This window comes from Sorex fumeus, unplaced genomic scaffold (genome assembly GCF_029834395.1).
Source record: "Sorex fumeus unplaced genomic scaffold, SorFum_2.1 ptg000061l, whole genome shotgun sequence".
NCBI classification, from domain to species: Eukaryota; Metazoa; Chordata; class Mammalia; order Eulipotyphla; family Soricidae; genus Sorex; species Sorex fumeus.
In genome coordinates, this window is record NW_026606118.1 from 38,663,088 (window position 1) to 38,689,810 (window position 26,723).

Below are 26,723 nucleotides of genomic sequence, written 5' to 3' on the forward strand. Positions count from 1 at the left end.
GCCAGAGATAAAAATGTTTTCCATGTAAAAGGCTATCAAAATAAACCAATTAGAAGAACAAATTGGAGATTATTTGGAATATATGAAAAGTAAAGCAGGTCTGGGCAAGAGGTGGCTTTTTCACTAGCAGAGTAGCCATTCCAGAGAGGCAGACTTCCAGCTGACTCCTTGGGGAAAAAAATCAATCTGATTTTATTTGTAGGTTTGACCTATTTCATTTAAACTCTAAAATATATCAGCATAGAATTTTAAAAGTTTTATTTATAGCATAGAAGACATGATAATTATCAAAATGAGATCCAAGTACAAAATAAAATTGAATGCAATATATTTCCTATGCCAGAATTGAAAACTTATTTATGTCAATGAGAATAAGCATCAGTATATAGTATTAAATTATTGTAACTTCCTTATTTACATAGGTTAATATAGCAATAAATCATCACAACTTGATTTTTAGGAAGTTATTTTATGATAATTGCTTTTACCATTCCTTTAAGCTTTGTTCAAGCAAGCAAACAATACGAAATTAATTTGCTACATGCCTGGCAAGGGATTAAGCGGGCCATAGAGGAGATCTGGAGACATTGGTAGAGAGAGAGGTACACTGTTGATGGGACTGAGTTGGAATATTATATGCCTAAATCAACTCTACTGGAAAACTTTGTAAATTATGGTGTCTTAATAAAAATAAATTGCTCGATTTGCTCGAGCGGGCCCAGTAACGTCTCCATTGGAGACTTTGTTGTTACTGTGTTTGGCATATCGAATACTCTCGGTAGCTTGCCGGGCTCTCCGAGAGGGGCGGAGGAATCGAACTCGGGTCAGCCATGTTGGCCGCTTGTAAGGCGAACGCCCTACCCGCTGTGCTATCGCTAATTTTTAAAAATTCAATCTAAGAAGTTACTAACACGGTGAGCCATACAATCCAGTTTGTGTTTTTGATGACTACTTGCTCTGTACCCAGAAGAATTTTGATATGATAAGTTGCATCAAGTTGGCAACTATAGAAGAAAGATATGACATTTGAAAACTATTTTTAAAAGACATTTTAATTGCATATTAACTTCAACATGATTGAAGTGTGGGAGTCAGTGTAAATATTCAGCTCTTCAGAATTAAGTCATGTCAAACCAAGTATTCAGTCTTCAAAATGACACTGGCCTTTCATAATATTATGACCTTAATTTAGAGCAACAAATATTAGCTAATGTGAGAATGTAGCATTGAGAAAAAGAGACTGTGACTATACTTGCAATTCATTAGATGAGTCAACTTTTAACTTAAAAATCTGGAAACAGAAGCATAGAATTGAGAGAACTACTTGAATAAAATAATGTAAAAATGTAGAATAGACTTTGAGCAGAGGGTACTGACAGAGAAACCAGGTTGGATTTAGAGGTCAGTGTTCTGTTCCATTGAAGGAATAAAATAAGAGTTCAGGACTCTGCGGAAAAAGTACAGGAAAAGGTTCCAGTGAAAGACGCTAGAAAATAACGTACAAAGCAGTGTTTTCAACTAAGTTTAAAAAGCATTGTTTTGGGGACTGGAAAGAGAGTACAGTGGATAGGGTACTTGCTTTGCTTGTGGTAGGCCCTGATTCAAGACTTGACACTCCATATTACCTCCTGGAACCTGCCAGAAGGAATCTTTGAATGCAGAACTCCTAGTAAGTCCAGAGCATGGTCCAATGTGGCAATCCCTAATGCAAATGCATTATATAAGCAATTAAAAAAAAGAGCTTCTCAGTGGTCTGTGGCATCTTTCTTAATATGAGAAAATAATTTGACCAAGCCTTACAGAAAATTTTTTACATTGTTCTCATGTACAGAGGCAAATGTTCTTTAAGCTCTCACTACTTACTGATGACATGTATACTTAGAAAATCCTAAAGATTCTATTTTTAAAAATTCTAGAACTAATATATTTGTATAATGTATAAATCCCCCGCTCAGGAACTGTGAAAGCCCCTCACTGGTACGGGGATTACATGTGAAAGAATGTTCTCAGTGTTCGTGGGCTCTCCGGGTGGCTCTCTCTCGCCGCCTATATTCTGTGCTCTCAAGCCGCTTCTTCACTCCGGACAACTATTACCTTCGACAGATGAAGAACAAGAGACAATCTGGTTGCTGATTAGTTGCCGTTTATTCATTCTCTCATCTCTCCCAGCTCTTTCCTACCTTCTGTGTGTGTGTTTGTGTGCGTGTGTGTGTCTATCTCAATCCTCCTTTGTGTAATTCTTCCCTCCCCCAGCAGCTCCTTTTTATCCTCTTACCACGCCTCTCCAACCACGCCTCCCCATAGGAAGCATAATCAGAAATGTTTTTCCAGTCATCCCAACCACAAGGGCAAAACAGCCCTTAAGGTGTGCTTCTCCCCTCCTTAGACCAGCAACTTAATTAACATCTCTAATTCTACTTCCTAATATTTACCATTCTGTATGGACACAGTGCGGAGTCTCCTGCCCCCACACCTGGCTGTCCTCACGGCGGGGGGGGGGGGTGTGGACCTTAAAGGGGGGTGGGTTGAGTTTCCCTCCCCACCCCGAGCAGAGCCTGGCAGCTGAAGACCTCCAGTAACCAGCCACGGCCATACTCAAGGCCACTCTCCACATGCCCAGACCAGCCTCACGCATGAATGAACCAGCAGAGGAACCCAGGTATGTGGGACCCAGGGCTGAGATCCACAAACCTCCTGAGATCCAGATTGGGCCTTCTCCACCCAGACCCTCCATTTTTTCAGTAGCTAGGCAGTCACACCCACAAACTGGCCCTGGTGCCATGTAATCCCATCAAGGCCAAGATCCAAAGACTATAAAACAAAGCTCCCCAGTAGTGTGTGGCCATATTAGTGGTTGTGCGACCTCTTATAGTCTAGTTCTCCCTCTCAGAGAACCCGGCAAGCTAACAAAAGTATCTTCTCTCATGGCAGAATCTGGCAAGCTCCCCATGGCATATTCGATATGCCAAAAACAGTAACAATAATGGGTCTCATTCCCCTGACCCTGAAAGAGCCTCCAATGTGGCACCATTGGAAAGGACGAGTAAAGAAAGGCTGCTAAAAATCTCAGGGCTAGGACGAATGGAGAAGTTACTGGCACCTGCTCGAGCAAATCTATGAACAACAGGATGATAGTGATACAGTGACAGTGATGGACAGAGTAATAGAAAATTTTAGGCTTATAGGGTGACTCTCCTGTGGATATCTCACCACAGACTCAGACTACAGTGTTCAGGATGAATTAATCATTCCTAACCCCAGCAGGATTCAAATCAAGTGATTACTTTTGGATCATGACAGAATTTGTCCGTGACCAAGCTTTTAACTTATAGTTAAGCATTATGGCACTTTGGCCAGGCCCATTTTGACGCCAGGGTAGCTCATAGCTCACCACTTGCCCTGGGTCCATCCAGTCCCTCCTCAGTATCCTGCTCTTAGGGATCAAGGAAGTAAGGGCAACTGAGGCTTAAGTCAGGAGAGCGGATGTCCAGGAGGTATATTATTTGGAGTCAATCAACTCCCAAGCCAGAAGCTTATCTTTTCAACTGTCTTCCTGTATCCACACAAGAAGCAATTGCTCTGAAATAACTAACTATGCAAAGGACATTAAGGAGAAGAGAAAGACAATATTTACAACTCAGAGTCTTACCTGAAATTTATGTTGTCGGATACTAGTATGGCCACTCCAGCTTTTTTGAGGGAGCTCTTTGCTTGCAGGATTATTTTCCATCCTTTGACTTTGAGTCTATGTTTGCTCTGACTGTTCAGATGAGTTTCTTGTAGGCAGCAGAATGTTGGGTTCTGTCTCTGAATCCATTTTGCCACCTTGTGTCTCTTACTTGGTGAATTTGGACCATTGACATTGAGAGAGATTATTGTTACGGGGTTTTGTGTCATCTTTCTGTAAGGGTCTGTTGTGCTTGTAGGGTTTGTCTTGTCTTATAGTAGCCCCTTTAGCCCTTCTTTTGAGTTTGGTTTTGAATCTATGAAGTTCCTGAGCTGCTGTTTATCCAGAAAATAGTGTACCGTTTCTTCGAGTTGGAGTGAGAGTTTAACCGGATAGAGTGTTCTTGGTGAAGCATTCATTTAAGTGAGTTTTTTCACTATATCCTACCACTGCCTTCGGGCTTGGAGGTTCCTCTGATAAGTATGCTGCAAATCTAAGGGATGCTCCTTCATATGTGATTTCCTTCTTTGACCTTGCTTCTTGCATTTTTGTGTCTCTATCGGCAGCATCCATCATTCTAACCATGATATGTCTTGGAGTGTTTTTGTTAGGGTCTCTTTTAGCTGGCACCTTTCGGGCTCCTTGAATCTGAATGGTTGCATTGTCCAGCACTGGGAATTTTTCAGCAATGATTTGTTTAACCATGGCTTTTTCATTGGGATTGTTTACCTGAGCTTCTGGTACTCCAATAATTCTAATGTTGTTCCTCTTGGAATCATCTCCTAGGACTCCGATTCACTCTAGTGCTATTTTGAGGTCTCTTGCCATTATTTGTTGTTGCCTGTTGCCTTGGTGCAGCTGATCTTCCAACAAACTGATTCTGTCTTCAGCTGTGGTCATTCTACTCTTGAGGGCACAGACTGAGTTTTTTATTTCATCTACGGAATCTTTATGACATTTCTGTGCGTAGCTTTCCAATTTCTGCTCTCAATTCTTCCCGTAATTTCTCAATTGTTTCTCTCATGTTACTGGATATCTGTCTGACTGTTTCATTGAGTTCATTGAACATCTTCATTACTTCATATCTGAATTCTTTCTCAGAGAGGTTCTTTAGGTGAGTAGCACCTTGTGAGGCTTCTGGACTCTTTTCTTCATCCTCCCCACACGGTGGGTTTTTGCATTGTTTCTTCATGTTGGTGTGAAGGTTATGGGGACTGAAATGTTACACTAGATTTCTTGGTACAACTAAACCACCTGTGGCCGCGTGAGCATTAGCAGGCCAAAATTATGTCACGCCCACTTCTGCAGAGGCCATGCCCCTGCGGGTACGTGGCATTTGGGAGTGTACCAGCTGAGAGGGGAAGAAGACCGGCACAACATTGGGGACTAACAGGAAGAGGCTCAGGGATGCTGGGGATCCCAGGTTCCTAGAGGACGCCTGGGGCGCGTGCACGGAGAAAGCCAAGTCCCGGGTTCAAATATTGGCGGGTTAATTGACTTGGGAGGGGAAGAAGACCAGCACAGCATTGGGATAAACAGGAAGAGGCTTGGAGATGCTGGGCATCCCAGGGTCCTACAGGACGCCTAAGGCATGTGTGTGGAAAGCGTTCTCCACTACCTCCACTACCCTGCCGCTGCCACCCTCCAGGATGCTTTCTGCACCCTCAGGCTGAGACACATACATGAGTGAAGCCCTACAGAACCAGGCAAGCTGTACTCCGAGACCTTTGACTCCAGGCTCAATGGACCAGGGAACAGAGATCTTCTCTCTGCTCCCACTAATCCTGTTTGAGGGTACCTGGAAGAGATGCTTCTTCATCTCTCTGGCTTAACAGAAACTCTGATTTGAAGATAATGAATGGATTTTGCACCAAACCACAGGAAAGCCCGAAAACTTCTCCATCCTCCATGCCCAGGCACCGAGTCCTGCTGCACAAGCCCACAGATTGGGAGCACAAGATCCTCATCTGGTCAGGCCCCTTCAAGAAGGAAGAGGAAATTCCAGAGATGATCTCGTTTGAGATGCTTGATGCTGCGAAGAACAGAATGTGGGTGAAGATCAGCTATAAAATGAGCATACTGACAGTGGTAGAATGCATCTTCATGGTTACTGAGGGCAAGAACACTGCCAGAAGACATGAGACTTTAACAAGCCTGAACTTAGAAAAGAAAGCTTGTCTGAGAGAGGAAGCAGCTTTGAAGGCCAAAACCGAGTAAGGAGAGGTGTCCATGTTGACTGGATTTTTCACAGTTCAGGATAACGTTGCTGAGTCAAGCCTGTATTATAAAGAATGTGGTACGAGATCCATTTCATGGAAATATGGTTTGCAATCTTACACAAATACTCTATTTCTGCTCTATAGGTACAAATAAATTTTCTTTTAAAATGGGCTTGTGTATATTTTGTGGCTTTGCTTCAAGAGAAATGCAATCTCTCAGTTTTTTGGAGAGAATGAAAGTGAAAAAAGAGTTACTTCAACTTTAATATTAAAGTGATTTCTCCCCAAAAGCCAAAATAGCATTTAACTTTTTTATTTTTCCCTTCTGTGTACTCATTTCTAAGAGAAGGAAAGCCAGTTGAACATACTGCCTGGCTGCATCGGTGAAGTCGGCTTCTCAAGGGCCTGGAACTCTTGTGTTCTGGGAAGCAGCACCCCACACCTCTCCCACCTCCCCCACCCCCCACCTGCCTTCCTGGGCTGCTGGAAGAGGCTTGTAGGAGAGCAGCCATTGAAAAGTTCTGACCAGGTAATGAAAAACTGGAGGACCCTGTGTTTTCCAGAATATTGAGGTCTCAGTAGTGTGGGCTTACACAACCACATCTTTTGTCCCATGGTCTGGAATTTCTGACCGGTGCTTTTCCTGCTGCTTTTCTACTAAATTTCTCAATTATGAAAATCTTCTTAATGTTGAAAGAGGAGTGTTCTCACCTCATAAGTATTGTGTTTACACTTTAGGATGCCAAATTGACTCACATTTAGTCTGGCTGCTCGATTTTGTGTGTGTGTGTGTGTGTGTGTGTGGTTTTTTTTTGGGGGGGGGTCACACCCAGCGATGCACAGGGGCCATTCCTGGCTGTGTACTCAGGAATTACTCCTGACGGTGCTTGGGGGACCATATGGGATGATGGAAATTGAACCCAGGTCAGCTGCATGCAAGGCAAACGCCCTCCCCACTGTGCTGTTGCTCTAGCTCCACGTTTTTATTTTCAATTTCATTTAAACATCTTAATTTTTTGTTGTAAATGTTTCATTTACTCTCACATTGTTTAAAAATGAATGAATAAATCCTTTTAGCCATCCCAAACTTCTAATTCTCAGAGGGTTGTAACATTAAAAAGTGATATATACAGCTGTTTGGGAATATAATTTAATAAAATGGCAAAATGTAATGCATATTTCCACCTTTGGCTTCACCAACTTCTTATTTGTATATTTCAGTTTTTAGTAGTTTGGTCTTCACTTCTTTTGATATATCAAATTATGATAACACTTTCAAATTTATCAGCAAAAGAATTTTTTAAAATCTTTTTCATTGAGTCTTATTTTGGAACACTTGTAATTTAACTCTACCACTGTTTTAATAATCAGTATACTTTCGTGTACTTCTTTAAAGATCAGCAATATTTCTTCCTAGAAAAATCACATTTTTGGCTACTGAAGAAATATTTGTGTTGTATCCTGGAGATTACAATAGAAATGTTTCATTAAACTAAAGCTAACAAATGTTAGTATGTACCAAGAAAAAAAAGTGCTCTAGATCTCTAATTATTATGGAGATGCAAATCAAATCAACAATGAGATATCATCTCATGACATGGAAACTGGCACACATCAATAAAAACAATGAGTACTGGCATGGATATGGAAAGGGACTCTTGTTCACACCTGTTTGAAACTTGATTCAGCTACCCTTACATCGAAATAGGCCTGGCCAAAAAAATGCCCTAATGCTTAACTATAAGTTAAGAGTTTGGTCATGGACAAATTCTGTCATATCCAAAAGTAATACCTGATTTAGACCCTGCTTGGGTTGGGAATGATTGATCCACCCTGAGCACTGTAGTCTGAGTCTGTGGTGAAATGTCCCCAGGAAAGTCATCCTAACAAGCCTAAAAGTGTCTATTACTGTGTCCATTTTCATTTCATTTTTTCATTTCATCATCCTGTTAATCGTCGATTGCCTCGAGCAGGCCCCAGTAACGTCTCTTTCATCCTAGCCCTGAGATTATATTCACGGCTCTTTAGGAGAATGAGACCCATCATTGTTACTGGTATTTGGCATATTTGGTAGGCCACGGGGAGTTTGCCAGACTGCCCTGTGGGCAGGCTACATTCAATAGCCTGCAAGTTTGTCCAAAGTAGGAATGAGATAATAAGATGTCATAAAGAAAAGGTCTGATAAGATGTCGCGCGGCCGCATTTGCGGCCGCGCGGTTCCGGGATCTGGATTTTATAGTCTCTGAGTCTTGGCCGCTGATGGGATTACACGGCGCCAGGGGGCCAGGTGGTGGGTGTGACCCCCGCCTACTGGAATTTGGAGGATCTGGGTGGAAGATGCTCGACTCCAATTCGAGTAGGCTTGGAGGTCTTGGCCCCGGAACCCGCGTGGCTTTGTCCCTCTGCCAGTACCTTCAGTACCTTCAAAAAATTAGAAATCGAGCTCCCATTTGACCCAGCAATACCACTCCTGGGAATATATCCCAGAGAGGCAAAAAAGTATAGTTGAAGTGACATCTGCATTTGTTTGTTCATTGCAGCACTCTTCACAATAGCCAGAATCTGGAAAAAACCTGAGTGCCCGAGAACATATGACTGATTAAAGAAACTTTAGTACATGTACACAATTTACATACAAGTGGTACTACATGGAAAGTATCATGTTAAAGTAAATGAGTCAGAAAGAGAGGGATAGACATAGAAACATTGCATTCATCTGGGGAACATAAAGTAACAAAATAGGAGACTAACACCCAAGAGTGGCCGAGATTAGTACCAGGAGTTTTGCTCCATGGCTTGGAGGCCAGCCACACATGCTAGGGGAAAAGGGAGCTCAGATAGAGAAGGGACCACCAAATAAAGGGTGTTGGGAGGATTCTCCCAGGATGGGAGAAGCATGCTGAAAGTAGACTATAGACCAAACATGATTGCCACTCAATGCCTCTTTTGCAAACCACAACACCCAAAATAAGAGAGAGAACAAAAGGGAATACCCTGCCACAGAGGCAGGGTGGGATGGGGGGTGGTGGGGGGTGGGAGGGATACTGGGACCTGTGTTGGCGGAAAATGGGCACTGGTGGAGAGATGGGTGTTTCATCATTGTATAATTGAAACCCAAGCACTAAAATTGTAAATCTGAAAAAAAAGAAAAAAGAAAAAAAATAGAATTAAAGATGCTAATTAAGTTGCTGGTCTAAGGAGAGGAGAAACACACCTTAAGGGCTGTTTTGCCCTTGTGGGCTGCAAGTGGTCGAGAGGTCTGGAGAAACAGTTTTGATCAAGCTTCCCGTAGGGAGGCATGGTGAGAGGATAAAAGAGAGCGGCTGCAGGGAGGAAGGGATGGATGGATGGATGGTTGGATGGATGGATGGATGGATGGTGGATGGAAGGAGAGCGGATTGAAAGAGAGACAGTTACAGAGACAGCAGAGAGACAGCAGAGAGAGATAGAGGAGAAAGATCTAATGGGAAGAAAGAATTGCTTGGTTAGAGAGAGACAGAGAGAGAGGGGGGGTGGAGAAGCAGGAGCACCGAACATGGGTGGCGAGAGCCGCTGCCCAGAGAGCCCACAAACATCATTTCATATGTAATCCCCTCGCACGTGAAGGGCTTACATTGCCCCTTGGAGTGTGAGATTTACACAGCTCCACAGCACGCGGAATAAATTTTTACAGTTGTTGACCTTGAGAGAGCTTTATATATCTTGGACATTAGTTCTTTAATGGGCTGGAGTGATAGCGCAGCAGTAGGGTATTTGCCTTACAAGCAGCCAACATGGCCGACCCGAGTTCGATTCCTCCGCCCCTCTCAGAGAGCCTGGCAAGCTACTGAGAGTATCTCGCCCACACGGCAGAGCCTGGCAAGCTCCCCGTGATGTATTCAATATGCCAAACACAGTAACAACAAGTCTCACGATGGAGACGTTACTGGGCCTGCTAGAGCAAATCGAGGAACAATGGGAGTTCTTTAATATATGATGCGCAAATATTTTCTCTCAATCATTAGATTGTCTATTTTTTAAGCCTCAATTCTTCCACAATGCAAAAGCTTTTTTATTTTGATGTTGTTCATTTATTTCTGCTTTGTTTCCTTTGCCTTACCCCTGTGTTAGGTATTGTGTGTGTGCATATGCATGTATGTTCTGTTTTATATGTATATATATTGTATGCTGTCTTGATGTATGAATATCTTTGCTTTTCATTATCCACCATTGCCTCTTTTATGACCAGATGCATATAATATAATATAATATGGTTTTTCATTCTGTTAATTTCTACTTGACTTGGAATAGCATTGCAAGAGTTCCACTTTCAGTGTTTGTCTATATAAGTGAATCTCTTGTAAAAAAAGCATATAGTTTGGCATTTTTGTATCTCTTAAGATTCAGTAAAATAATATCTCTTATCTTGGCTCATCAAAGATAACTTATTAACCCAACAATATAACTTGTTATTGGTCTCTGAGGACAGTTAGTAAGATAACTGATAACTTTTTTGGATGTCTACTCTAGCATTGAGTGAAAGAGTACTAGAATTATTTATCTTGATGCTTTGTTGACTCCTCAAAATAATTGCAAGTCTAATAATGTTTAACTAAACTAAGTCACATAAAGGGCTGGAAAAATTTTGCAAGCTCAATCTGGGAAACAGAACAGATTTCTCTTTCCTACTCCTCGTATTATTAAAGTCAAATTATCTCATTTAGTTTCCAGCAATTATTGGGCAGATTTAGTTTGTGGATAGGGATCAGAGAAAATATTCTTGCCAGCTATGAAAATATCATCTTTTATCTAACATAATTTCCCCTAAAAGAGACCAAAATTGAAAATTTTCACATTTAAGTATTTTTTATCAAGTGTGGTATAAAAAAAGAGCAAGTTAACTACAAAATGTAATGAATTTATGGTAAGTAAAAGACACACACACAATAAATAACCCTGTAACTCAGTAATCTACTCTACCAGTTTAATTTTGTGAATTTAAACTATTTTTAATAACTGCCAATATTTTGTATACAAATTATCTGGATCTTTGTTATGAATCAGCAGGATATGGTGATCTAAATTGTATGAAATAAAACTACAGAAATTAAAAACAAAAAAATTTTAAACAAATTTTATGTTATTAATTTGTTTGTAATTTATTATAGCTTAATTTAATCATCTTTATATCCTGAACATTTTAAGAATTAAAAATCATCAACTAGTGTGTGGGGGAAATAGTACAGCAAGTTAAGGCATTTGCCTTGCATATACCTAAGTGAGTTTAATTCCTAGCACAAAATATGGTCCCTTGAAAAGCCCTTGAGCACAGAGTTAGCAGTAATCCTTAAGCATCACTAGATGTGACCCAAAAGCAAACCCCCAAAGATTAACAATAGTAATTAATCAATAGACTTATACCATTAATTTAAAATTATAAATGCATGGGTAAATAACAAGTAAGCATAAATTGAAAACTGTTAAACATGAATGCTATAGTTTTAGCACACTAAAATTTGTGATAATGCTGATCAAAATAATTTTAAAGCCATTAACAGTTTCCAAAAGCTAGATTTTAGCAATTATATCTGATAACTGTTGAATTATAGTCTTCGCTCCAGGAATATACATCAAAATTTTCCACAGATTTAAAAGTGATGAACCTGAAAGAGATATAAAATTATTGCTTGTAAAATTATAACTATTGTAAAAATAATTTTTCAAAAAAAATTGATGTGTTTTTGCATATAAATATAAAATGTTTATTTTGTTATGTTTACCCATGTAAAGTTTTTAGTTAAAAATTAATTGACCAGTTCTTGATATCTGTCTAATGATTTAACTGTGATTGTCTTCTCTTTATCTTATTCATAGTAATTTTATGATTTTCATAGTGGAATGCTTAGATTCCATTACCTTTATTTTTTGCATATCCAATCTAAAATTTATAAAGCATTTTATATGTAAGCGATTTGTTTTTGTTGATAACAATTTAAGCTACAATTCATCTTAAATTTTTTTATTTTTATGCTTTTGATTTTATGCTACCATATTTTATATATTTGGTAAAACAATTGACAATATTTTGAGTTTGGTATTTATTAAGAAACTATTTTAACAATAATTATTTTTGTTGATTACTAGATTTATAGCTGATTAACTCACCACCATTGCAGCATTAAATTATTATTAATTCAACTGTATATAAGCCTTTACCAGTGATATTTATACTTTTACATTTTTCTGTGGCTTATTTGCAGTTTTTTCAGTTGGCAATTATTCTCTAAGTACTTTGATATATTGAGCCATTTCTTCTGACCTGCAGGTTTTGCTTTGAATTAACTGCTACTAGTCTTATGGATGTTCTTTGTACATAATAAGTTGTTGTCTTTAGTTGATTTTAAGAGACTATCCTTGTGTTTAATTTTTGACATTAACTGTAATGTGTCTAAGTGTGGTTCTCCTAATTTTATTTCGTAAAAGCAAGATGATAGATATTCTCTAAGATTTCTGGATGTTGATGCCTATTTCCACAGACATTTTTAGGCATTATTGCTTCATGCATATTTTATGTCCCCTTATATTTCTCTCTATCCCTTTCTTTTCCTTCTGGAATCCCTAAATCTTAACAATGTTCAATATTGTTCTTATTTAAGTTAACTTCACCCTTTTCCAAACTTTCATTCTTTCATTTCTATTTTGAATTAATTGCACTTCCTTGTCTTTGATTTATTGCTATTGGATTCTCTATTGAATTTGTTAATTCAATTTTATATTGTATTCAGCTTTTATTTCTATATGGCAGTCATTTCTATCTGTATGTTGATACTTTCACTTGGTTTAGTCATTATTTTCCTTACTTAGCAAGTATATTTATGACAGTTATTTTTAATCCTTTTTCATGTGAATAATTTGGCTCAATTTCATTAAGGCTGTACGTTTTGCATCCTTCTTTCATTTAAAATATATGCATTTGTTCTTTATTTTGTATACTTGGTCTGCACATTAACTGAAACAACCACCTCTCCAGTCTTAAGAAATAACTTTATGTAATAGATGAAAGTTATCTGTCAACCCTGCTTTAGCTTATGAGTGTTCCTCAATAATATGTGATATCCTAAGCAATTTTCTTTGTTTTTCATGAATCTCAGTTGTTAAGGGTATAATACCCACAAGAGTGCCAAAAGGGACATTTCAATAAGCACCTATAAGCACTCTGATTAGAGTTGATCCTCAGGCAGAAACATCTGTTAAAGTCTTGTGGAACATTTGAACTTATGTCCTACTGGTTACCAGAGCCAGGATATTTGGCAGGAAGATGTAAAAACAACAAAGTATCATATATTTGCATATTTTTCTATTCAGAAAATTTCAGTAACCTGAAGTAAGGTGACGAGAGTCCAAAGGCTTATGTCCAGTATGCTCCCAGTCTCTGCAGAGTGTTGAAGTGTATGAAGTGGGCACTTGATAGGTAAAAAGTGAGAAGAGCTCTGAATCTGTATCTATTTAGATAAGCATGTTCCAGGCCATTGTGAATCTGCAAATGTCCTTTAAGAAATGTCTCTTAGTTTATTTCAGCCACATGGGTTTTATAGAAACCAGCCCTGGTGACTTTTAGTGAAACCCTTCTCATAAGAGAAGGTATTAAAATTTGGGATGTCAAACTGCTTATTCTTCAGGCAAAAGCTAAAAGTTGAGTTTCCTCTCAGTTAAGTGTTGCAGTGGCAGTTTTTTATTTGCCTGGTTGTTTTTTTTGACAAGAACATGTCACAGTATTTTCTGATTATATGTATTATTTTTCTCATTCTCCTACTGTGCAAGTATCACTTAGCTAGTTCCTGGCTTTCCTTAAGAGGGAATTGTTCTGATGTAGCTGTGGATTTATTAAATTCATTAAAATAAATAAGTTTGAGAAACTCTTATGATGTCATTTCAAGTTTATGAAATTCTCCAATATATTTACTCCCACATGTTAAAATATTATAATATACACTTCACTATATATTTTCATGTCAAATTTAATGTTTATATTTTTATTTATGTTTAATTATCTAACTCTATTAATGTTTTGATGGTGTTTTAAATATGATTCCTGGGTTCACTGAATTAGAATACATTTAAATAATTGTGATTATATGCTTATTCAAATTGCAAAAATAGAGTCCTATTTTATACTCTTATAAGACATTCTACAGTTGAATGGTTGGAATATTGTACTTCTTCTATTATAGTAAGGTATAATAGAGGGAGTTTGCAAAAATAAATATGCTGTTTTCCCATTAACTGTGCAGGATTTTCTTTTGAGATTCCTTTATTTTTCTAATTAAGAGTGATATATAAGGGGAAAGAATAAAATAATAAACAAAAAAATCTTACGTGTATATACATGAGTTTGGATATATATGTATATATAGACATATCTATGAGTTTGTCTCTATGAGTAGATGAAAAATGTCAACTGAGCTATTCTGATAACTTCATGCACCAATAAGAACTCAGGAGAAAAGATAAAATCAAGATAAGTAACACAGGTACCATAGGAAATCCTGAATATTTTTCTAGAAAAGTGTTGTAATGATATATATGACATAATCATTTTTCTTTATTTATTAAATGTAATGTTGATTTTCTTTACTGCTTATAAGGCACTTACCTGAAGCACTATCCACCTTGTAAAGGGTATCTAGACCAAGCAAAAATATGTTCTGAAAGTCACTAAAGTCTTTTATGAAGGGAATTTTATCTTCGTTAACAAGGATTCGTGATGGCAGTCCCCTCTGGAATTCATGTATTCTAATCAAAGTTGTATGGAGGTGTAAGGATGCAAAATAATCCACAGATACACACCAAGCTTTCTCAAACTCTACTTCAGGATTAGAGTAATATACAAACCTGAAAATCAAATAGAAAAATATAAAATTGCTTCACTCAGAATTTCAACCACACTATTTTGTAGAAAGTTTTATTACCTGGCAACAAATTATGTCTATGATCTACCTACCACTTATACTATATATATATATATATATATATATATATTCAAAATAGGAGCTAGAGGTAATATTCTAAGTAGTAACTGGGAAATTAAAATTTTTATTTAAATAAAAGCATCTCTTCAGTTATTTATATTTTATTTTGAATTTTTATCTCTTCAACCAAACATCTTATATTTGATTATTATGTAATAACCAAATGTTAGGTGGTGAGGAAATAGTTCTCATTAGAAATGTGTAATACAAAAAAAATCTAAGATTTGAAGATCAAGTCTTTGCTAGACTAAAATATTTTTTTAAAACTGTTGGTATCTTAAAGTCAGAATACCCCCCAAAATATTGAACATCATGCAAAAAATAATATATGATTTTCTTCTCTGGTTTCCTTAATACTTTTTTGATGTTATTGTTCTTACCCTACTGGAATAAGTCTGCTAGGAAGCCAAACTTCCTTGGTATTAAATTTTACATGGAAAATGTTAAGGTTCTGGGAAATGGTTTTATAACTATATAATGCACAGTTTTATCTTCATCTACTATGTAAACATGTTGAACAACTTAAAAATTTTTTAAGATATGTTACCCCTGAAATATCATTGACTCCTTTCTTTATTCGCCAACTACATTCTACATTCTACTTCAAGTCTGATAGATGTCACCTCCTTAACAACATTCTCAGTCCACCTGATTTGAAATCTACTATGTCCTCCTGCACAAAATACACATAGCACTCTGCCATTCACATATTTGTTTGCTTTTTATTATATTATATTTTCTAGAAATTTGATCATCTTCTAAGTTTCTATTTCCACATAACATTTACTAGATCTATTAAAGTCAAATTTTTTGAATTATATTTATTAATATCAAACAAATCATACCACAATCCCCCCAAAAAAAACTTTGCTATTAGGTTCCCATCCTTATGGGCTCCTTCTTGCTTCCTATACACAGAAATAGAAAAGTGGGTACAGTGGACCCTTCATGAGAGAATAATTTAATTTGGATTCTAGTTGACTTTCATTAGTCCTATCAAAGGTGACTATGAAATAAGCATAAAAGAAATATAAATTCATAATAATTTTTTTTAATGAACACACAGTCCTTATAAATAGTTAATGCAACAAATTACACAAGACTCAGCAACACTAGGAGAGGAGGAATAAGATAAGAGTATTAAATCAGCACACAAAGCATACATGAGCAAAAGTTAAAATCAAGAGATGTCTTTAAATGATTAAATAGTTATATTATTAGACATTTAAAATAATTAGTGAAATATGATATTGTTAAGTAAAAATTTGAAAAATAATGTTAAATGGCTCCATTTTAGACATAGAATTGGATGCACCAATCTTTGGCCTCAGGACCACATTTTTATTTATTTAAGTATATCTAGAGAACAGTGCTGTTTCATATACATAGTTACTACCTAAATTACCTACTTTATCTAAAAACAGTAACAAAAAAATTTTAAGTAAGTTTCTTGGTGTGTAGCAGAAGCATAGCCTTAATATTTTAACATGATGGAAAATAAATAAAAACATAAAACTGATCAACCCAAAGAAAATAAAGTGAAGAAAAGTAAAAATAATTTTTTTCATGCTCAAGGTGTGAATAATGATACTATGTAAGTATATATTGAAATGATAAAAAATCACTATTCAGCTATGTGGAGAAAATGAGAAGAGGAGAAAATGTGTGTGAAGTGGGTGTGAGATATCGAATTTTTGTATGATTTTTAAACATATCTAAATATATGTTATACTTAAATGTACTTAAACATGATTTCCCATAGTACTGATTCAAAGCCTAATACCCACGAGCAAAAATCATGGGAAACTCTCAAAAGTTTGATATTATTATATATTGAATAAAATTTTTAAATGGATAAATGGGACTATACCAAATTAGGGAAAAAGCGTCGGAATAGTGAAAGAACTCGCTAATACAATGAAGACAACCTGAGGAATGAGAAACATATTTGAAACTGTTTATCTTATCAAAAGACAATATACAAAACACAGAAATATTTCAACTTAATAGCATGACCAGTAACAATAAATCAACCTATTTTAATAAGTGAGAAAGGTGTTTTGTCCACTTGGAACAACATAGAACTTGAGGAGCTTGTGCTAAGTGTATTAAGTCAAAAAGAGAAAGGAGAGGGAGTATGGTGCCACCAGCAGGTCAATCTGTACCTGTGAGGCAACAGCATCAGCAGCCTGATGGTGACTTCAGACTTCCAGATGCCACAAAATTGCTGCTGTGCCTTTGGCCAGACCCCAAACAATTGGGGCAAAGTTTACCAAGAAAGTAGATAGCCAAAAGTTAGGTATGTGGGAGACACACCCACAAACCACCTCCGGCTCAGCTATATAATTGGAGGCATGGCCTCTCTGGTTCCTTATCAAACTGCTTAATGTTCATGATCCCAAAGACTTAGAAACAAATCTTGAAACCCAGCGGCTTTTGGCAGAAATGTGTCTGGTCCCCGCAGTAGGTTACTGATGTCAGGCCACCCCAGGGGGGATAGGGTGTGTCCCTCCGCCTGCTCCCCCTTGGTGGCTTGGTGGCTGCCTTCCTCCAGAGGCCATTGGACAGCAAGGTTTGGGCCCACAGTGATGAGTCACGTGGGGCCTCACAGGATAGGTGTGGAGCCAGCTCTTTCCTCTGCCCCAACGAGACCCCGAGTCGCTGCCCATTAACAGCCTCTCTGGCTCCTGATCCAAGAGACTTAACGGCCATGATCCAAGAAGAAACAAATCTCGGAACCCAGCAGGTTTTAGCAGAAATCCCTCCAGATTTAATTGTTAAAATTTTGGAATTCCCAAATCATATGTTGTTTATACCCAGCAATAGAAAACAAATTGTCTACTGTTGCCTTTACAGCAGATCTGAAGTTGGAGTAAAATCACAAATAATAATGGTGTATGGTGTCAAAATATTGAATATAATCAAAGGAGAGAGAGAGAGAGAGAGAGAGAGAGAGAGAGAGAGAGAGAGAGAGAGAGAATGTGGAAATCATCTGCCCCACAAGTTGGCGGGGGGCGTGTGGGTTGGGGGGTATACTGGGATTTTTGGTGGTGGAAAATGGGCACTGATGAAGGAATGGGTGTTTCATTGTATGACCGAGACTTAAACCCAAAAGCTTTGTAACTGCTCTCATGGTGATTCAATAAATAAAATTATAAAAAAGGGGAAAAAAAGTAAGATGGAGTTCATGCCCAATTCAATCGGCCTAATCAATGGCTGAATAAATAACAATACTCCTACAAAAAAAAGAGAAAGGAGAATATATGATCTGTGAAATGTAAATAAAGCAAAAAATAAAATAAAAGAAACCTTTAAACTCAGAAAACAAAAAGGTTATGTTCAACATGGAGCCTGATGCTGATATAGGGCGTCAGTGGTTGGTGGTGAATGATGATTGGGCATTTTTGAACAACACTGTATTCATTTCATATGTACAGCTTCTCACCTCATCAACTGTATGTGTCATGCTACACCCACTACCCCTTTCTTCATATAATACTATTTTAAAACTAAAAATGCTAAGTATTGATGGCATGTCATTAAAATCCCTAATGATTAAATATATTATTCATTAGTAAGTAAGATACATATGTTAGAAAAATAAGAATGCATAAATAAGACCAAAAATTATTTGCCATATAAATAAAAGTTTGGGGGACCAATTCTTACCTATCTTCAAATTTTTTTAAAGTTTCTTCTAGAGTTGAGGTGTGAGCAGCCCACAGGTACTTCAGGTTGTCATCAAAGCTAGTAAAAGGTAACTGAATATTCTATAGTAAAAAAAGAAAATTTTTATTCATGTTTGATTGTAATAATTTCTCTACAATTTGATCTAGTTCACTTTTACAGGAAGCAGTATTTCACAGAAGAGAATTTTGTTTCTGAGAAATAATTTTTAAGTCTTCAATTACTAACTTGCTATGATTATAATAATCATCTATTATTTTCAGTAATATTGAATGTAAATATAAAAATTAACTGCAAGTGTTTTCCTGGGAAAATGAGTTTATAATTTCCAGGAAAAATTTATTTTTGCTTATCATTTATTTTTCCTTTATGATACTTGAAGTCACCATAAAAAAATAAGATTAAGTAAAACAAATTAGAGTATCAACTTAATCATATTTAAAATAACAAATTATTGATTTTAGTAAGTCTATCTTTTAAGCATTGATATAATCGAATGTCTATATATAAAATCATTACATTTTATTTTATCATTGAATATTTTGTTTTGGTTGCCACATTAATTGCAATCCACTGACTTGTGATCACATATTAATTCACTTGAAATAAATTCACTGACTGTTCTAAAACTGACTCCATAATTATTTATCTTTTATTATTTGTTGATTTATTTGGTGGTTCACGTCATCAGAATAACATTTTAATTTAGCAAATATTCTGTGATTTATCACATTCATGTGTAATTTATTTAGCATTAGATAAAGTGGGTGGTTTTTATTTAGAGGTTGCTAATGACATATAGTGCCCTAGTTCAGTGTAATAACATTATTATAACTTTTAAAACAATTTACACTTTTTGTTGTTGTTGATTTGGGGGCACACCTAGAAATGCTCATGGTTTACTCCTGGCTCTACACTCAGGAATCACTCTCAGCGGTTCTCCCAGGACATATTGATACCTGGGTTGTACCTAACATGGGCCATGAGCAAGCGGAACGCCATTATCTGCTGTACTCTCTCCTGCCCCACAATTAACACTCTTATACTTGGAAATTAGGGCAAAAACCTAGATCGAAAGATATTAAAAGAAATTACCTTACCAGTTCCTAAGAATAAATTAGAAAACAAAAAAAAAAAGAAAAAGAAAGAAAGAAAATGAACCTGGTAAAAGGCTTTCCACTTTTTCATTGTTTCAGGGTAAGATGACTGACAACTAGAAACACTATTGCAAAACCTCAACCCATCCTTTGGTGGTAGCAAAAGTACAAGTTGGTCTGATGATATCCCCATGATGCCAGAATCAACCGCACCAAGCACCGGCAATACACATAGAAAATAATTCAAATCTGTAAAGGCAAAACACTTAGTATTACCATAAGCACTAACAACTGTGAGAGAAGGCATGTTAAGTACTCTGTAAATAACTAAGCAAAATCTAACAAATCCAGAAATTTAGGAGAAAGTCATTGTAAAAGGTAAAAAATCTCCCTGGGCTCCTGATTGATAGTACAGCCAGCAGTGAGCTGGCCTTTCAGGTAACCAACCAGGATTCCATCCAAAGCACCCTATATGGTTCCCAAAAACGTACCAGGAGTAAATCCTGAATGTAGAGCCAGGGGAAAGTCTTGAGTTCTGCTCAGTGTGGCCCCAAAACAACAAAAATCCTTCTACAGTGTATGTAAAACTTAAACCTATTAAGTTTTATACTTACAATCTTAAGTACAGTTTTAAACCTACAATCTTAAGTAAGCATGAGTCCAAGTCATTATTGAAACAAAAAACAATTGAAATGAATTTGGTAATTCATTAGTTTTAAAGCTCTTAAATTGATAAAGAGAGGAAAGTATCCACTTAGATCATACAGCACTTTAAATGAAGCTTTGTCATAAAATGTTATTTTTTCCTACAATATTTTAATGTGTTTATAGCATTTACATGTACTATTTAGCTGGATTTAATGTACAATCATGACATTGAAAAATTCTTATTTCGAAATGTCTCTAAAGCAAAAATGTTGTGGAAGATTGAAAATACACTTTGGATGATTTTTAAAAAGAAGTTTACCTAAATATGACTTACCTAATGGATTTAGAAGCTATTTTACAAATGTTGACCAAAACCTATATTGATTTCTATTGGTGATACAGAACATTTATTATAAACATGCATTTGTGAATACAATACATAATTCTCTAAATCCTAAATTAATTTGAAAGTAAAGAAGCCTGGATTTTACAGAACTCTACACTTGTGGCCACAATTATTTGTGGTTTTTGAAAAGAACCAATAACTATTAGAAAAATATGCACTGGTTCACATAATGTTTGTAACTCCAGGAAAGCAAAATTTAATGTTATTCGATTTAATTATTGGTAAATATCTCTACAATACCTTTTTGCAAATTCATTTAATTCCTAAAGTGCAAAATAAAACTTAAAATAAGAAAATATTTTTAAATTATCTTGACATTAAATATCTGAATGAAGACAAAGTACTAGCAATAACAGTAGTGATAACAGTACTTTACCAGGTTTTGTGGTAGCTTAATCTGTGACTTTTTTGTAGATTAAAATGTTAAATAGATTTGATCTGAGGAAAATGAATAAAGGCATTATTTTCTTGCTGTCTTATTTCTCTTCTGTTTTTCTGGAAAGTCTCCCCTACAGTGGAAACTCCCAGCTAACTGCAAGAGCTTATCTTTCAAAGGTTCGTATCCTTTGTAATTCCTTGTGTCAGTTCCACTGGTGGGGAAGAGGCAGAGTGGGCAGTGGGCAGAGGGATGGGAGGAGGGAGTAGCCCTAGGGAATCATTATTGACATTGTGATTGTTGAAGTGTAGAATGTGACACAAGAGCTTAGGATGCCAAAGTTGCTTCTTTGGGGCAAAGAAATAATAGCATTTATGTTTTATCTCTGTGGCTAAATGTTAGGTTGAATGTTGTCTTTGGGGGAAGGTTATTGCCTGTTTTGTTATATAAATGAACCTACCAGCCCACCAGCTGTCCTCTGAGATACATAAAGGATCAGATTCATAACCACAATCTGTCGTTCTTGTGGGATCAGCTAATCTACCTAGAAAAGAAAGAATATACAGAAAATTTATTATGTGCATATTAAAACTGCTTATAAATGTCAAATAGATATATTTGTACAAAATCTATCTATTGGATGATTTCTCTATCACTTTGTAACCCTTCATTTTCCATCTCTAAAAAATATGTATTTTCTTTGTCTGGCATCACCACAATTTTTCACTTCTGGGTGATTTGCCTTCTCTCTTCTTTGTTTTGCTATTCTCTCTTCTACTTCCGTTTCCACTTTACCTTCAAATTTTAGGGAGGCAACATAAAAAGAATTAGTTTTAGTCCCATACTATGTTTCTTTATAACACACACATGAAATGTGAGTAAATGTATTATAAGCCACAGTGCCTAAAATAAAGTTAAAATAAAAAATATTTTAACAGAATAAAAAAAAAGGTAGAGTTCTAGTGTTTAAACCAAATATTGGCTCTGTCATTTGCTAGTTTGATCTCTGCAAAACTTCAGCTATGCTGTTGGGGTTGGGAGTCCCCTAGCCCTGGGAGGCGCAGAGAAACCAGACAGATACAATTCCTGCAGGAGTACAAAAGGGGTTTATTTAGACCAACATGCTGGGACTCCACAGCTACCCCAGAGTGGGCAGTGGCTGAGAGAGCCCTGAGCTTCTTCAAAGGGGGTCTTATATAGGCCTTCATGGGCTGTTATAACAAAGCCCACGCATTCCATAGCCTATAGATTCGAAAGTCAGCAGTTTCATACATGGATTGTTAGTACTAGCAAGGTTATAGCGGGAACATTAAGCCTTGGGCAATCTCCCCCAACCACCCACATCTTGAGTTATCCATTACCCAAGACATCTGCAGGGGTCTTTACTGAAACAATACATTCCAGGAACAGTAAATACGCCTGAATCCTGTCACACTTGGTTTCACAAAAAGTTATGCCCTGTTCACATTTCAAGTTTCACCCCAGGTGCAAAGCAGCCAAGCAGTTTTACAGAAAGCAATGTGGCAAGTTAGTTGAAGCATGCAAAAATTTAATGCCCTAATATGGATTCTTTCAATGCCATCTACTACATTCAACAGTGCTGTATTCAAAGGGGGGGGGGGACTTTTTATTCCAGTTAGCAGTTCTTTCCCCTCCCTAACTGAAAAAGTGATTTTTTTTGTCATTCTCCTAAATTTTATGTGCATCTTATGCAATGTTCTTGTTTCCTTTCCCTAACCATTTTTCATCTTCTGATTCTCTTTTATGATTCCCTTCCACATTTCAGCCAACCCCCTTAACCCCCTGCCCCCTTTGTTCCACTATAGTTGTGTTATGTCTTTTTGTTTTTCAGAGTGAAACACTTGTTTTTTGTGAAAAACAGGTCTATTCTCTCCATTCCTCATTATCTTTTTTCCCATGTTTTATCTAAATCAGTGACAGATTTACCTCAATGGTTCCCTTGCTGTCATCTCTCTATTTACCAATCTGTTCCATATTTTACATTTTTTCACCTGCTTTGTGCAATCAGCTTCACTTATTTGTTTCCCTGAAAACCCACCACCTTTATTTTTTCCTTTTACTAGTTATGCCATCTTTTTCCATCCATATCTTCAGTGATTTTCTCTTTATCACATTACTTCTGACTTTTCAGCTTTTCTTAACTTCATCACTGCCAAAGCAAGGATTGGTGAAGAATTTAATTTATTATTCATGTTAGCCTCCAAGAATATTAAAAGTGTAAATTCCTAATGGACTGTTTCTCAGGGTGCTGAAATAAAGTCTATAAAAATTTCCTTTTCTATTCCTTCCTTTAGTTTCCTTTGATGGGTCTAGTAACACCTTCTTCTGTCACTTCTCCTTTAGATTTCACTTATTCCTTCAAAGAATTAAATTTTCTGACACTTTCATATATTGGCTAAATGGTGGTAATAACTATTTTTTTAGCCTGAAACATTCACATGAGGTGGTGTCTATTTGATTTCTTCTAGTCTTCAGATAAACAAGCCTGCAACATCACACTGATCTAGATAACCACATAAGGTTGAATATCCTTTCTGTCCCTATAATAAAATTTGCATTGTTTTCACTTACAGATTTTCTTAATAGCCTCTTTTTCATCTGTATCAAATATCAAATATGAATTCGGGTCTTTTTTCTGCTTTAAAAGAATCTTTAAAATTTTTACCAGATATTTACTTATACATTCCTCACTTAAGATTTTTTTTAGGGTATTTGAGCTTAACACAATAAAGCCTATTCTGTATTTTAATCCATCTATGTCAAAATATTAAAAATGTCAATGGAAACGCAATTTTTGTAAAAGTGTATTTGTTTATGATCATAGAGATTTCCTACTTCTTAAAACTTAAAACTCAAAATATTAAGTAAATTAACTAATATCGCAGTACCCTTGATTCCTGAATAAAAATAAATACTTTATCTGTTCTTCTTTCAAAGATCTTGCACCAATCTTATTTCTCTGAAATCCTCCATGTATTCAATTTCACTCCTGTTTTCTTCTTTACACACACACACACACACACACACACACACACACACACTCACACACACTCCACTCAATCACATACACAAATGCCATGTTGTTCTAGATCTGTTATTTTGCCTAATTTCACATAGTATTCAAACTGAATAGATTTTCTGTTATTGTATATCTTAGAATAGATTTTCTTAAAAACTAAGTTGTTGGTTTCAATGAGCAGTCAAATCTGAGAAACACTAGTTGAACTTATTCTTTTACGCTCTACAAAGAAGTTGTTTCTATTTCTACTGTGAAATTTATACATATTTAAAGTCTTGTTTTAGTTAATTGCCTGATTATTCCACTTTATTCCATTCCCCACACCCCTTTTCACTTTTAACAGTTATATAACTGCTGTTATTTATTGTTCTTTGTTTAATTTCTCATATATTTACTGTTCTAATGATGTTCTTAGGTCTTCAATGGCTCAGAAACTGACTCAGTATTTGTTTTTGACCATTACCAGTATTTGTTTATGACTGTTACTACTCCCATCATCACATGGGTTTAGACTATATCCTACCATAACATAATGTATGTTAATAAAATAAAATGAATATGAATTTAATGAAAAAGGAATATTCAACCAGCCCATTCATCCTCCATTTCCAACTCCTCTGAAGCAGATGTTTTTCTAATCACAAACTTCATGTTAGTTATCAATATGGACTAAGCAAGAAGCACCCCTTCTCATGTGAATCTTTGGTTTGTCAGACAGGACAAAAATTTGCATTTAATTTATGAAGCTTTGGCCTAAATATATCTTCAAATAAACATTATTACTTGCTTTACTTCTAAAAAATATTCTCAAAGAACCAAAAAAATTAATATTCTCAGAGAAGCATGCTCCTAAACAAGATTCTACTCTTTAGCACTCCCATTACCAGTGGGTAAGTAATCACAACTTAAAAACTTTCTAATTTGAAATCATCTCTGGTTTTAGTGGATATCTCCTTGATGGTTTTGTTCATCCCAATGCTTAGAATGGAGTCTAATGCTTAGAAAAAGTTCAACAAATATCTGTGAAAAGATCAACAAATTATATATAAAATCTCTTGTGAATGGCAACTATGTCTTATGTTCTATTATTGTTTCTAATAAAAAATACAACACATAAAAAAGAATTTATGGAGAATGGCAAGAAGAAAAAATGAGCAGAAAAAAATTTGCAAAATTAATATATTGAGTCCCATTTATCAACTAGTGCATAGTTAAATTAATAGATCATTAGAATAAAAACAAGAGAGATACTTACCTGAACTATATTGCCAGCCATGCTGCAGAGGCAATCCCCATAAGGGATTTTGTTCATTATCTTTTCCAAATCTTTGAAAATATTTGGCTGTCTTGCTTAATAGGATTTTATACAGCCCCAATCTCTCAGGGTATACCCAGGGATTAACAACATATTTTCCATTTTGTGATGTATAGTTACTGAATTGAGAAGGACTTTCCTCCCATTTAGGAGGGTACAGAGCTGAGAGGTTGAACGTCTCTATCTCTGCTGTAGAAATAGAAAAGCAACCAACTAGTACATAGGACCACAGAGCAAAGAAAGCCATTGTGCCAGTACTGAGGACTGAGGTTCGATCAGGGTTTTTATTGGGAAAAAAAGGAAGAACTCCGATGTAAGCTTATACCTCATCTGTTGTTTTCTTTTCCTCTAAATGATAAGAAGAAAACAGAAATGCCTTTCTTGCCAATGAAAATAGGATGATTGCATTGTTAAATAACATCACCAACATTGCTTTATATTTACATAACAGGTAAAAATATGTTCCTAAAGAATTTAATGTTGATTATTTATTTTAGACTTGTTTTGTTTTGTGTTTGGATTTTTGGTTTGTTTTGTTTTGAGTCTACACCTGCAAGTTCTCAGAAGATGTATGTTTATTGTACAATAATGTATTGTTTTCTTTCTCCTCCCACCCCCAGCCTCCGGAGATAGTAGGATAAAGATGAAAATGCCTTGCTATTGAAAACAGGATGATTGAATTGTTAAATAACATCACGAATATTGCTTTATATTCACATGACATTTGAAAAAAATTTCTTTAAGAGTTCTTTATGTGGAGTATTTTAGAATTGTTTTGATTTTGTTTGGAGGTCACAAGTGTTAGTGCTTAGTGGTTATTCCTGTCTCTGTGCTGAGGGAATCACCCTTCACAGATGTGGAAGACCATTGTGTGTGCCAGAGATCAAACCCTGGTTGGATGTGTGCAAGATAAGCACACCACTAGCAATAATATCTCTATGCCTCTTTTTAAACTTTTAGAAAGTTGTTATTTTATTTAATTTTTTAAACGTGACTAAAAAATTAAGAACACTTCTTGCATAGTCATTTAGAAATTTTAAGATAAGGCATTTACTTATCTTTGAAAAAGAGAGTTTACTTATTAAGTCCTCTATGATGATTAGGGTTTTATTGAATGAAGGTGGAAGCAAGAAGAAAGAGACAGGAGGTAACTTGGGTAGGGGGAGGGGCCTCCAGCATATTAGTGCTGTAAAGGTGAGGTATATGTATATAGCTGAATCACAGAACCAAAAACACTCTAAATATGAGGTCCAGACTGCA

The 26,723-nt window shown here is 36.1% G+C and overlaps 2 protein-coding genes across 2 annotated transcripts; one reads left to right on the plus strand and one right to left on the minus strand.

The window, feature by feature from the left end:
• Positions 1 to 5,455: 5,455 nt before the first annotated feature.
• Positions 5,456 to 6,047, plus strand: LOC130034626 (protein FAM162A-like; the record flags this gene model as incomplete). The annotated part of the gene is made up of 1 exon (XM_056126255.1): positions 5,456 to 6,047. A coding segment is annotated over one exon (429 nt), but the record flags the coding sequence as incomplete, so codon positions are not given.
• Positions 5,913 to 25,710, minus strand: CUNH6orf58 (chromosome unknown C6orf58 homolog). The gene is made up of 6 exons (XM_056126368.1): positions 25,404 to 25,710; positions 21,569 to 21,652; positions 19,743 to 19,927; positions 18,564 to 18,664; positions 14,519 to 14,757; positions 5,913 to 5,944 (listed from the first exon to the last, which is right to left on the minus strand). The coding sequence occupies exons 1-6, from the start codon at positions 25,708 to 25,710 to the stop codon at positions 5,913 to 5,915; spliced, it is 948 nt and encodes a 315-aa protein (XP_055982343.1).
• Positions 25,711 to 26,723: the final 1,013 nt, after the last annotated feature.

Excerpts from the sequence above, each read along its gene's own strand:
- CUNH6orf58 (XM_056126368.1), bottom strand. The coding sequence starts at position 25,710 with ATGGCTTTCTTTGCTCTGTGGTCCTATGTACTAGTTGGTTGCTTTTCT. Across the intron at positions 18,665-19,742 it reads AGTGGAAAGCCTTTTACCAG|AATATTCAGTTACCTTTTAC; the intron begins GTTCATTTTCTT and ends TTTTTACTATAG. Across the intron at positions 14,758-18,563 it reads TTAAAAAAATTTGAAGATAG|GTTTGTATATTACTCTAATC; the intron begins GTAAGAATTGGT and ends TTTGATTTTCAG.